The sequence below is a fragment of the Leucopleurus acutus genome (genome assembly GCF_964270905.1).
Source record: "Leucopleurus acutus genome assembly, chromosome: 6".
Lineage (NCBI taxonomy): Eukaryota > Metazoa > Chordata > Mammalia > Artiodactyla > Delphinidae > Leucopleurus > Leucopleurus acutus.
Genome location: NC_139149.1, coordinates 100608580 through 100620710, shown reverse-complemented (window position 1 = coordinate 100620710; position 12131 = coordinate 100608580). Strand labels below are relative to the sequence as shown.

Sequence of the window (12131 nt, the reverse complement as noted above, 5' to 3'; positions counted from 1 at the left end):
CCCATACAGAGGTGACGGAAGGTGTGGGCTGGAGGCAGAGACTGGAGGGACCAGGAACGGGAACCAGAAGGGCTGCGTCCAGGCAGGTTGTAGGTCAGGACCGCTAAAACCCCCGGTTGTTTCACATGCACACGCGCTCTGACACAGCCTGCAGAGCCTCCAGGGGCTGGGTGGTCACACCTAGCCCAATCCCCAGGCCACCGTCAGCCCAGCTCCTGAGAAAGTGCATCTTCCTAACAGCCCAGCCCTGAAGCTCTGAAATCCTGGGCTCTGTCCCAGACCCTGGTGCTGATAACCAGGCCCCAGCACCCTGCTGCCAGGACCCCCTCCTGCCTCCCACCCATGCCCTGCCCCCCCATTCTCTTCGGGTAATTAGATTCCTCTCAATTAGCAGATTACCATCATTACCCGCTCATCTGGCAACTAAGCTCCGCATCCACAGCTGGGGAAAGGGGGCACCGGGAGGGGCACACGGGGGTCGTGGGCAAACATGAGAGGTGGCTGGGTATCTCTGGGGCTTCAGGAATACGAAAGGAAGACTGAGACCCCCCCAAAGAGCAGAGCCAGGGTGGTGGGAGGTGGCCAGGGCCCCTCCCCTTCCAGAACGGAGTAGCTCCCACTGTGCTTCTGGAGAGAAAGGCACCAGCTCAGGCCCACCCTGCCTGCCAGGGACTAGGAAGCAGATACGGGGCCTCGGGTGGGAGAGAAACCCCCGACCCCGCCAAAAGCCAGGCTGGGAGCAGATGGAGCTGGCAGAGCAGAAAGCAGGCCGGGCCGGGGCTCGGCAGCACCCGAGGAGGGCGGCTCCGGGGGATCCAACCTCGGGCCCAGCGCTCCCAGCCCGCACCCCACTGCCCAAGCAAAATCCTCCCCGCTTCCCTTCGGAATCCTTCCACTCTGGAGCCTGAGCGAGGCCCAGCGAAGAGGAACAGGGAGGCGGCGTCAGGGTAGGGGTGGAGGCGGGGGCCAGCCGGCGGGAGCCTTGAGGACCTTCCTCCAGAGCAGCACGAGAGGCTGAGGCAGTGGGAGGGGGAGACTTACCAGGGCTCCAGATTCATTATTCATGAGCCCGAAGCAACGACTCCAATTTAAATGCTAATGTTGGGGGGGACTAAGTCAGCTGCCCCCCTTCCACTCTCACCCCCCAGCCCAGGCACGAGCGGAGTCCTTACCGGCTCCAAGGTTCACCCGGGTTTATTAGGGAGTGGAGAGGGAGGCCACCAGTCCCCCGGCCACCCACGTTGCTCCCCGCGTGCGCGTGCACAGGAAGAGCCTGGCTGGCTTCCTCCGCTCCCTCCTGGACAGAGGCTGGCCATGCAGGCAGGAGCCTCAAGGGGAGCGGATCAGAGCTGGGGGGAACTTCAGGCAGCCCCCCTCAGAGGATGATCTGGTTGGTGAAGCTGCGGCTCAGCTCCTTGTGTGGCAGAACAATCGAGTTCAGTATGAGCACCTCGGCGGGGATCCGGACGCGGCAGCCTGCAGTGTGGGCAAGGGCACCAGGGGGAGGCCGTGGGGAGGGGAGGCGAGGGGCAAAGAGCTGGGGGCCACCGCCATCCGGGAGGGATCCCTCCCTGCCCATCTGTGCCCTGGCCTCATGCCCCCTGTGACTCACACAGGACCTGGCATAGAGCAGACACTGGGTAAATGTTTGCTAAAGGAATAAACACACACACATGCGCGCACACACACACACACAAATGCTCCCACAGGGCATGGCCATCACCTGTGGAGGTTTCTCACCGCCTAGGGCCCTGGGAAGCATACCTAGGATGGTAATGGCAGGGAGCAGCTTCCCATCCTTGAATAGGCTCTCACTGTCCATGTGGGCTCGGGGGTCGTTGGGATTGGGGTCATTGGGGGTACCCTCCACGCGGGCCCAGCGCCCTATGGTGCTCCCCCAGCCCACGATGCTGTGCAGAACACACGTGTGCTCCTGCCAAACAGGACGATGTGAGGTGAGGGGGTGAGAAGGGGCTCACCCCTCCCCTCAGCCTCTCGGGGTGCCACGGCTGCTGTGTGTGCCTGGGTGCCTACCTGCAGTGTGGCTCCATGGAGGACAATGCTCTCTCGGAGCCGCACACCCTCGCCCATGGTCACCCCCTCCCCGATGGAGACGTTGGGGCCCAGCTGTGGAGAAGAGCACAACCATAGCCTTGGAGGGCCCCCAATCCAATCCCCTCATAAAACAGATAAGGCTTGAGGCCATAGGACAGGCTGTGACAAAGTGGAGAGACCGCTACTCCAAGCACTGCCCCACCCATGCTTCCCCTGGGCTGGGCCATCACTTACCACAGCAGACGGGGCCACCTTAGCTGTTGGGTGGATGTAAACGTTTCCTAGAAGCAGAAGAGAGGACCTGGGGACAAATACCCCAAACCACACCTGGTTCAGGGAGGGCAGGGACTGAGACTTCACCTCTGGATCTAAGGTCAGGAGTCACAGCTCAGAGGGGAGAGGGGGCTGGGCTGGGGGGCAAAGGTTAGGACTTGGGGCCGGATGGGTACCTCGAATCCGTGGACCCCCTGGGGTGTGCTTGGCCAGGCGTTCTGGGTGAGTGAACTGGTACTGGCTCAGATAGAGGCGGGAGGCATAGAGGGCTGAGCTGGGGGCCAGAAAGTGGTACAGGGGCTCAGGGGCCAGCAGGGCCTGTGCCCACCACCCCGAAGTCTCAACCCCCAGGTGACCCAACCACCCCATCAGAGGCCCCTCCCATACCCTGCAGACTTGATCTGACTCCAGATGCCGTCAGTGAGGTGCACATAGATCTGGCCCTGCCCGGCCAGGGCGGAGAACACATCCTGCTCCAGGCGGATGGTACCTGCCCCAGGCCACAAGCCTGACGAGTCCTCCCTGGCACAGAGGAAGGGATGCTGACATCAGTTCCCCAGCTGAGCCCAAGCAGGGGCCAGCAGTCTCCTGGGGACAGGAATGAGAGTGAATCCCACCACCTTCCAGGTCTGCTCAGATCTGTTCCAAAAGGATGCTCACATCCCAGGAAGCTCTCCCATCACCCGCATACACAGCACCTCCTCTCCTCCCTGAGCTGTCTGTGTCCCCAGGCACAGACCTGCTGCTCATCCTGCCCCAAATCCAGATGGAGTTCGACCAGACCTGGCTTCTCCCCCTTTTCCCATTCTCCCCCACCCCATCCACTCCTCTGAACCCCGCCTCTGGTCACCCTCCCTCTCACTCACTGGATGGAATGAAACACAGACAGACTCACCCCAGAGGAAGGCAGCTGGTGGGGGCAGAGACAGTCACAGAAAGTGAGAGAAGAGAGAGATGGTGGAGATGCCAGCTCAGCAGAAACAGACAGAGAGGCCGGGAGAGAATGGAGAGAGAAGCAGAGAGATGGGTGGGAGTGAGAAGATGGTGATGAATGAATGAGGCTTGAGATGGGGAGACGGGTCGGGGAGGAGGGAGCAAAGGCAGGGATCCACAGAAAGGAACAGGTTGCAGGCCTAGGAGGATGACCCTGGACTTTGGCTTGTGGTGAGCAGGGCTCTGGGGCACTCAGCCTGAGAGGGAGGGAGGGAGGGAGAGAGAGAGAGAGAGAGAGTGTGTGTGTGTGTGTGTGTGTCTGTGTGTGTGTGTGTCTGTGTGTGTGTGTCTCTCACTCAAGCCTGTGTGCACCCAACTGTGTGTGTTGCCGTCTGTTCTAAAAGGCATCTCTGGGACACTCAGGGCTTGAGAGAAATGGACCAGAAGGGGAGTGGGCAGGCGGTGACAGAAGAGGAACTGGGATGGATAAGAAGAGGGACAGAATGAGGTTAGGAAGGGAGGGACTTGGAGGCTCAGCCGGAGAGGACAAATAGAGATGAGAAGGGGAAGGAAGGTGAGCGGGGGCTCAGGAGATGGAGCCTGCAGAGACTGGGGGGGCGGTCTGCGACCGGGGGCACTTGGGGTCTCAGGGCCACGGGGCCTGCCTCACAGTTGCCCATCCTGCTGATTACGCTGGAAGACATCCCGAAGGGGCTTCAGGGCTTCCGGGGAAAAGAGGTAGATGCCACAGTTGATGATGTCACTGACAAAAGTGCTGGGTTTCTCCACATAGTGCAGGACCTGAGGACACAGTGGGCTGGGATCAGTGGAGGACAGGCCACTGCCATCACCCCCTAAGACCCTCTGACCTCCAGGTCCTCCCTGCTGCCGGAGTGGTCTTCCTAAAATGCAGACTGCATCGCATCTTGCGGCTGGCCTTCACCTTCAAGATAAATCTGAACTACAGGCCTTTCTCCTCCCCACCTCCCAGAGCTTCCAGAACACGGCTCCATGCTATTGCACGCCTGCGCCGGAAATGTCCCTTCCCATCTCTTCATCTGGAAAACTCGGCTTTCAAAACCCAGCTGGCATTGTCACTTCCTCTATGAGTCCACTCTGCCCCAGAGTTGGCTTCTCAGGTCCGGGCACCCCTGGCCTCTGGCCACACCTCACCGGGAGCACTTGTATCATTTGCGATGGTTGGTTTTTGACTGTCTCTCCCCCACTAGTCCAAGGGTTCCTGAGAAGCAGGGATTGTCGTTCGGCTGTGCTTCCCTCACACCTAGCTAGTGCCTAGCACAAAACTTAAAAAAGAAAAAAAATTCGTGTGTGTGTTTATGTGTATTTTTAATACTAAAGCTTGAACAAATAAAAGGGGTGCATGAAAGTCAGTCAGACTCAGGGACAGGGAGCTTCACAAACAAGGACAGAGGCGCTCTGCCTTGCTGATTATGCGCCTCCCTCCATAATTCTGGAGGCCTGCTGTTTCCTGCCTCCTGGCCTTTGCACATGCTCGTCCCTCTACCTGCAATGCCTTCCTGTCTCCGTCATCTAAACAAATCTAAAACTCAGCTCAGACCTTGCCTTCTCTAGGGAGCCCTCCCCTCCCCCACCCAGACAAGGCTGGGTTGGGCCTCCTTTTGTGCTCTCATAGCACCCTGATCATTCATCCACTGTTACCCCTTCACTCTCAACGATCTCTCTAAAAGGGATACAGGATGAACTGAGGGTATGCCCCACCTGCCTGAGAAGACTGGGGCCCATCCCAAAGCATTCCAGCATTCTCTAGAGGCGGGGTGGGAACGATGATACACAGAGCAAGCGCCCAGCCAGCCCCCCCGCTCTCACCTCATGCGTCTGTGGATTCTCCACGATGCAGCCATAGTTGAGGGACTGTGTCCTGTTAGCCTGAAAGACAGACACACCGAGACAGTGACCTGCCAGCTCCGTGGCAGCAAGGTCTGTTTTCTCTTTCTTTCTTTCCCTCTCCTATAACACCTGGCACGCATCTCTGCTGCTGTGGACAGGGCTTCAGCAAGGGTGAGAACTGACAGCTGCCGCCACTCCTCGCCCGCTCCCTACTGCTGGGCAGCCAAAGGGCTTGGGGTCTCCGCCACCACCTCCACCGCTGCTGGGGTTTCAGGCACATCTGATGCCTGACCCCACCACCTGGGCTGCCCCTGCCTCCCTGACATCCTGCATTCCAGAAACCTTTCTGGATCACCGCCTCTGCACCCTCCAGCCCCCCTGGCCCCCTCACCGTGGTGCCAAGGAGCAAGAAAGGGTGAGGCTGGTGTCTGTGGACGTCCAACATAGTGCTCAAGGGGAAGTCGGAGCAGACGTCAGCGTTGAGCACGAAGAAGGCTTCGGGGCCTCCAGCCAGAATTTGGTCCCGGAAATGGTAGAGACCACCCCCTGTGCCCAGGGGGGCAAATTCTTGCAGGTACCTGTCCCCAGGGACCCCAGGGCCAGCTCAGTGAGATCAGAGGAGACAGATACCAGGAGTCTGGGCACCTGACGACTCCTGTTCCCAGGGTTATACCTGCCCAAGGCCCACAGAGAAGGCAATATACTCAGGGATTCAAAGATGCCCAAATAGGAACCCTCCTAGCGTGTGAGGGTGAAGTCTGGCCAATGCTGACTCACCCCACTCCCGAGAACCAGAGGCTTTAAGGCCCTGACCCCTCAGCCCCATACAGCATGTGCGCACAAACACCTGATCGGAAGATTAAACTCCTGCTGGGCAGCTTCTAGGAACCGGGTAAGGGGCTCATCAGGTTGGTAGAAGCCAATGAGCAGAATCTCCTGCATCCCAGCGACCTGGGGACAAAGGAAGAGGTTGGAAGAAAAAAATATCTGATAGGAGGGAGAAATCCCTGGGACTGGCCCATAAGTCTGGAGAGACCAGTTTCATTCTCAGCTATGGGGCCCCTGGGCACTCACTTTCCCACTCTGGCCCGTTTTCTCCTCTGGACAATGAGGAAGTTGGAGGAAGTCTCAGTCCCTGACCTTTTAACCTTTTATTATTCTATTATCCCCTGCCCCCTCACATCTGAATTGGGGCTCACCCTAGAGAAGATTTTGCCTACCAAGCTGCGTTGAAGAATAACCCATAGGGCTTCCCTGGTGGCGCAGTGGTTGAGAGTCCGCCTGCCGATGCAGGGGACACGGGTTCGTGCCCTGATCTGGGAAGATCCCATATGCCGCGGAGCGGCTGGGCCCGTGAGCCTATGGCTGCTGAGCCTTTGTGTCCAGAGCCTGTGCTCCACAACGGGAGAGGCCACAACAGTGAGAGGCCTGTGTACCGCAAAAAAAAAAAAAAGAATAACCCATAATTTTCCCCCCATATTTATTATGTGTCAATCTGAGCTTGAGATGAGGATATCATTTATCAGGCGCCTACATTGTACAAGGCACTTTACAAACATCATTGCAAGCTTCGCCACCCCGCAAAGCAGGTCTAATCACCTCCATTTTACAAATAAGGAAACTAAGGCTCAGAAAGGATGGGAAATTTGCTCTCAAGTCCTTACAGGAGGCAGAGACTGGATTCAAATAAAACCATGCCTGCCTCAATACCAAAAGCAATAAAGAAATTAGCTCCACAATGAGCAAAGGTATGAGTCCTGTGCTTTGCTATCGTTAAGGTTCCCCCTGCTGCAGTGTTAAATTGTCTCTAAGAGTCTTGCCTGATCTCACATTCCATGCTTTAAAAATAAATAGGAGTGCAATCTGAGCAGGAGGCCAGAGGAGACACTAGGTTAGAGGAAGACAGCAGAGCAGTTGTACCGCACAACTCCAGGGGGCGACATTCACATTTTCACTTGTAAATGGTGGTCCCTGTGGGAAGGTCATGGTTGGAAAAGGGGGAAATACAGCAAGAAGGAGAAGCAGGAAGTGAGGTGGGAGGGGGAGCCTATGGGGTTACCTGGGCACAAGCCTCAATGTGGTGCTGGATCATAGGGACCCCCGCCACAGGAAACAGTGGTTTGGGCACCTCAAATGACAAAGGCCTGAAGCGAGTCCCTGGGAGAGGAGAAAGAAGCACATTTCAGCTTCCTGCCTCCCTCTGTCCCCACCCCACCGACCACTCCAGCCCAACCTCCTCCCCCAATTCCCCTGGCTCCTCACCCTTTTGAGGGCCTCCAATCAGGATCACAGCTTTGAGCATGATGGCGACTGCTACCTAAACCTCAAATTCCAACAGAGAAGTCAGGCTTAGATCTCACACCCCAACCCAGGAACCTGACTCATACCCCAACCAAGCCCCCAAAACCCCAATAGCAACACTTAGTCCCCTCGGAGGATGTAAATCCGAAGTTCAATATAGACCTGCCCCGGACACAACACCTCACAAATCCCACACAACTCAAATCCTAGCCCAGCCTCCAGGCAGTCTTCAAATCCCACAGGGATTTCACCCAAATTCTGAAATTCACACCCCACAATCTGACCCCTAACAGACCTCCCTCTGGCCACAAATTCAGCAAACTCTGAAACTCGGCAAGAGAAGCCCTTCTCAGACCCCAAACCTCAAAAAACCGAAACCCCAAACCCACTGATTCCCAATTGTTGCATCCTCACTCTAGATGTTAAGCCCTGAACCCCAATAGTGAAGCCTGAATACTGAACCCCAGACCCTGAGTGAGCCCCAAATATTTAACTACAATCCTAAGAATGAATCCCAAGTACTGAACTAATACCGATCCGCATCTGATGCATCCCAAATCCTAGCAAAAAAAAAACTACATAGGCTGAACCTGGATCCTAAAACCAATCTCTAGGTGATGGACCCTGACTCAAAAGACAGATTCCTTTAGCATCCCAAACACCGAACCTACCAAGCCCTGAGTACCGATACTGACGACAAGTATTGAATCTCTGGATTCGGAGAACTGATTGCTGACCCTCTGAACCCCACAACTACTACGCCTCACGTAGCCAGGGGTTGTGGAACCAACACAAGAGCGGAAGTGCGGAGAGCCAGCCGAGGCCTCCGAGCCTCTCTCGGTCTACCGTCCGTCCTCTGCCCCCTACCCCTTACGCCGCCCCTCCACCTGGTCCCTTTACCACTCTCTCCCTTTACCATTAGTTCCCTTTTGCCAGATCTGTCGCCCACTACTGCTTGCTCCTTCCGCGCACGTGTCTTCGCGCAAGTCGCGAGAACTCCTTCGCGGAGTCTGCCGGGAATTGTAGTTCTTACTATCTCCTTGCTTTCTAACCGAGGGAGGAGGTGGGATTTATGGGAAAGTACGGGGGCGTGGCCAAGGAATCTAGGGGCGGCTATAAATAAGAGGGATGGCGCCTGAGAAGCAGAGGTTGGAATTTAAGATTAGGACCTAAATTGTCTAGGAAAGGGCCCAGGGGTACCAGCCAAAGCCTAGAGCCGGGTCACAGGGAAGAGCGAGGCTAGAGTCCTGAGGGGTGTGTGGCTAGCCTTGAAATGGGAGGGCCCAGAGTGCAAACCCCCAGGAGAGGGTGGGGCTTGAGGCATACAAAAGAAGAGAAGGCGGAGTCGTAGACTCCTCTGCCAGTCTGTCTGGGAAGTGAAGGAACTTCTGACCGTGAGAGAAGTTCTATCTCAGATTTACTGTCTGCAGAATGAAGCACTGGACTAGGCACTCCCCAAACATTCTGACCTCAACATTCTGTGACCTCGGGGTGTAGGTCTGGGAATAAAGCGTGGGTGCAAATGCAGGGGAAATGGCGTCTCAAAAGAACCGAATAGACGCGGAGGGTCAGCGAGAGCAGCTTTATTAAGCAAGATGAAGGAGGGTTGTCTGTCCCACCCACCCGGGGCTCCAGCCAGGGTGAAGTGTCTGAGGGTCCCTTTCAGGCCACGTCCACGCGAGCGAAGCTCTGGTCCATGCCCAGGCTGTTCTCCACGTACACCTCGTACTTGCCGCTGTCCTCAGGCGTGGCCCGGCGGATAGTCAGCGTCGTGGTGGTACTGCCGATCTCGAAGAACACTCTAGGTGGGAAGAAGGGGAGGAAGGGCCTGCGGTCAGTTTACGCGCGCCCTGATCGGGTCGGGCTAACTATCCTGCTCTGTTCTTCGCCTCCCAAATTCCCCGCCCCCATCCCACTCCCTCCAGTTTCTGGACCCCGCCCGCCCAAGCTCCTGCTCCAGGCGCTGTCCTTGCTACAAGCCCCGCCCCCCCCACACCTGTCGTCCTCATCGATGTCTTCCCCGTCCTTGGTCCAGCCCACGTCGGGCGCAGGCTCGCCCATGATCTCGGCAGTCAGCGTTACCGTGGTGCCTTTGCGCGCCTTAGTGTTACTCGGTCCCTTCTGAATCTTCGCCGGTACTAGAGGAAGGGAAAGGGCCACCCAGTGAGGAACCTAGAGGTGAGGCGGGCAGGGGCATCACCTCCCCAGCTAATACCCGGCTCTAAATAGGAGATGGATTTAAGCTCTCTGTGTGACGTTGAGCAAGTCTTTAGCCTCTCTGGGGCATCATCTCGTCAACTGTCAAACGGGACTAACCCTGCCCTTCGCAGAGGTGAAGGGAGGATCAAAAGAGATTCTAGGGGTGAAAGTCCGGGAATGTTCACACATCTCCCGGCGCCTTGGAAATTGCCCTGGGCTGAGAGCCAGAAGACCAGGGCTCTAACCCTGGCTCTGCTTCTGGCTCGCTGTGACCTTGAGGCCCTGGAATCGAGTGACTGAAGCCCATAGCGGACTTCTTAGACTGTATGGGACACAATTCTGGGGTAGGAAAGGACTACGCGCGGCCGGCGCTGCGCCCTGTTCCGTGTCTTAGGCTGTGCCGGGGCTGGGTCACATCCGCATCCGGACTCGGCAAGGCTCAGAGGTAAACGCGGCTGGAGCCGGCTGCGGCCGCCCGCTGTGTGGTGCTGCTCTGCACGGTGGCCCTGCACCCGGGGCGCGCGTACCTTCCACGAGGATGCGTGCGGAGTCGGAGCACTGGCCGAAGGGGTTGGTTACGTTGATGCTGTACTGGCCTAGATCTGCCAGCTCGCCGTCGCGCACCACCAGTGCGACTACGTCAGGGTCCTCGAAGACGTAGCGATACTTGGGCCCGTCGCGCAGCTCCTTGCCGTCCTTGCTCCAGCGGATAAATGGGTCCGGGAAAGCCGAAATGCGGCAAGTCAGCTTAGCCGCGCTGCCCTCAATCAGCACCACATCCTTCAGCGGCTCCAGCACTCGCGGCGGCCCCTTCTCGCGCAGCTCCTTCCGGGACCTACCCGCAGCCCAGGTCAGGGCCCAGAGCTCCCATGACACGGCCCCGGCCGGCCTGCAGCCCTGTCATCCGTACACCGTCCCCTGCCCACCCCCTCAGCCCACTAGACCCTTAAACATGGGGGTGGGTAGGGAAGGTGATGGCTACTGAATTGTTACCCTAATAAAATTGTCTACTCTGTGTCAGCCACCCTTCCACACCTCAGTAACTGCTCTCCCCTAAGTCCAGTGACCCTAGTGGTCCATGACACTGTGCTCAGCCCCCATCCATCCCCCAAATGCAGTCATGAGCGTTCTGCAGCTCCAGCTCCCTTCCTCCAGAGGTTCTCCAGGGCTCCCCCTCACCTGTGGCCCCGGTAAGAGGCCTGGATGCGAATGGCCGCCCTCTGGACCTGGGGGTCCTTGATATCCAGGGTACATCCTGGAGGCGGGGCTGCAGCCACTCGTTTTTTGGCAGGAGCTGCTTTGGACATCTGGAGAACAGAAAACAAAGGGGTCTAGGCTGACAGAGACTCCAAACTTCAGCCCTTTCCCTGCAGATTCAGAACATCTCCTGACGTGGGAGTGTCTAGGGCTGACTTGAGGATCTGAACTCACAGTGAGGGGTTGACTTGGGGACTTGGGTCCACTGGCTGTGTAGCGGGAGGCTCGGAGCCCTTCCAGATGGCACAGCAAGGGCGCGGGCAGGTGCTCAGCCCCAGGCCCAGGTTTTATACATCTCTCCTCTCCTTGCCTTGTTTGACGTGGTTGCCCCAAGCCCCTGGGGACCCCAGCCCCCGCCCCCTGACCCAGACAGGCTCCTTATTTAGCCTGAGAATGCCTGGGATGCTAACTCAGCCACAAGGGCAGCCCCGGGGGGAAACCTGAGCGGCTCTGGGGTGCCTCACACGTCAGCGCCCTGACAGCTGGGCTGCTGGATGTGGCCCCATGCCCTCCCAGAGCAGGAGGTAGCCATCCCACTCCCAGGAGGAACAGACAAGGCCTCAGGTCGACAAGAGACTCAGCTCCTTGCTGGGGTAGTTTATACTCAGGTCAGTCCCTGGACAGTGGGACAACGTGTCCTTCCTGGACACAGTCAGTGAAGGGGTGCGAGTGTTTGTGGAGGTGCCCTTGACTGAAGCCAGAATAGCGATGGACTTCACTGTCCATCTAGCCAGTTATGAGAGGGTCACGTGGCAGTCAGAACCAATCCGGAAGCGCCTTACTCCCCCCACCCCAGGAGTCTAGGCTTGTCATTTCCACACTGTGCCTCCTGGTGGTAAACTGAGATAAACCTAGAGGAGACCTTAAAGACTTTTGGGAACAGCATCCTCTCCTGCCACCCCATTCCCACTCACTCGCCTCCATGTGACATGGTCGGTCAGGCTGGGCTACACTGTCCCTGGAGATTGGCACTAATACTGACTCTAAAACTCTAGGTCTGCCCAAGCCAAGCTCCCTCTCTGGGCATCAGCTGGTGCATAGGGGCATCAGAGCATGAAGGGGTTAATCCCTCTGAGACTTGCCTGGAGTCCAGTCTGCCCAGGCCAGGGCACCAGGTAAGCCTTGCTTCTATTCCTTGTAACTGCCTGCCCAGGTCTGGAGCGCTGTCACCTTTTGATCAGAGCAATTTTGACATGGCTCTGATGACATAAATTACCTTTGCTCCTCCGGGTTTGGAACAAGCA

General features: G+C 57.5%; 2 protein-coding genes across 2 annotated transcripts; both read right to left on the bottom strand.

Annotated features, from left to right (window-relative positions):
• Positions 1 to 1176: 1176 nt before the first annotated feature.
• Positions 1177 to 8429, bottom strand: GMPPA (GDP-mannose pyrophosphorylase A). The gene is made up of 13 exons (XM_082841421.1): positions 8348 to 8429; positions 7393 to 7453; positions 7190 to 7287; positions 5978 to 6081; positions 5522 to 5708; positions 5110 to 5169; positions 3932 to 4062; positions 2716 to 2850; positions 2505 to 2602; positions 2290 to 2336; positions 2035 to 2127; positions 1765 to 1933; positions 1177 to 1476 (listed from the first exon to the last, which is right to left on the bottom strand). Exons 2-13 carry the CDS (start codon positions 7430 to 7432, stop codon positions 1376 to 1378), a joined length of 1263 nt encoding a protein of 420 aa, XP_082697547.1. The 5' UTR covers positions 7433 to 7453; positions 8348 to 8429; the 3' UTR covers positions 1177 to 1375.
• A 664-nt stretch (positions 8430 to 9093) lies between these two features.
• Positions 9094 to 10937, bottom strand: SPEGNB (SPEG neighbor; the record flags this gene model as incomplete). The annotated part of the gene is made up of 4 exons (XM_082841258.1): positions 9094 to 9232; positions 9428 to 9569; positions 10158 to 10465; positions 10810 to 10937. The coding sequence occupies 4 exons, from the start codon at positions 10935 to 10937 to the stop codon at positions 9094 to 9096; spliced, it is 717 nt and encodes a 238-aa protein (XP_082697384.1).
• Between the last annotated feature and the right edge of the window lie 1194 nt (positions 10938 to 12131).

Excerpts from the sequence above, each read along its gene's own strand:
- GMPPA (XM_082841421.1), bottom strand. The coding sequence starts at position 7,432 with ATGCTCAAAGCTGTGATCCTGATTGGAGGCCCTCAAAAGG. Across the intron at positions 7,288-7,392 it reads GATTGGAGGCCCTCAAAAGG|GGACTCGCTTCAGGCCTTTG; the intron begins GTGAGGAGCCAG and ends CTCCTCTCCCAG. Across the intron at positions 2,337-2,504 it reads AGGGGGTCCACGGATTCGAG|GAAACGTTTACATCCACCCA; the intron begins GTACCCATCCGG and ends TTCTGCTTCTAG.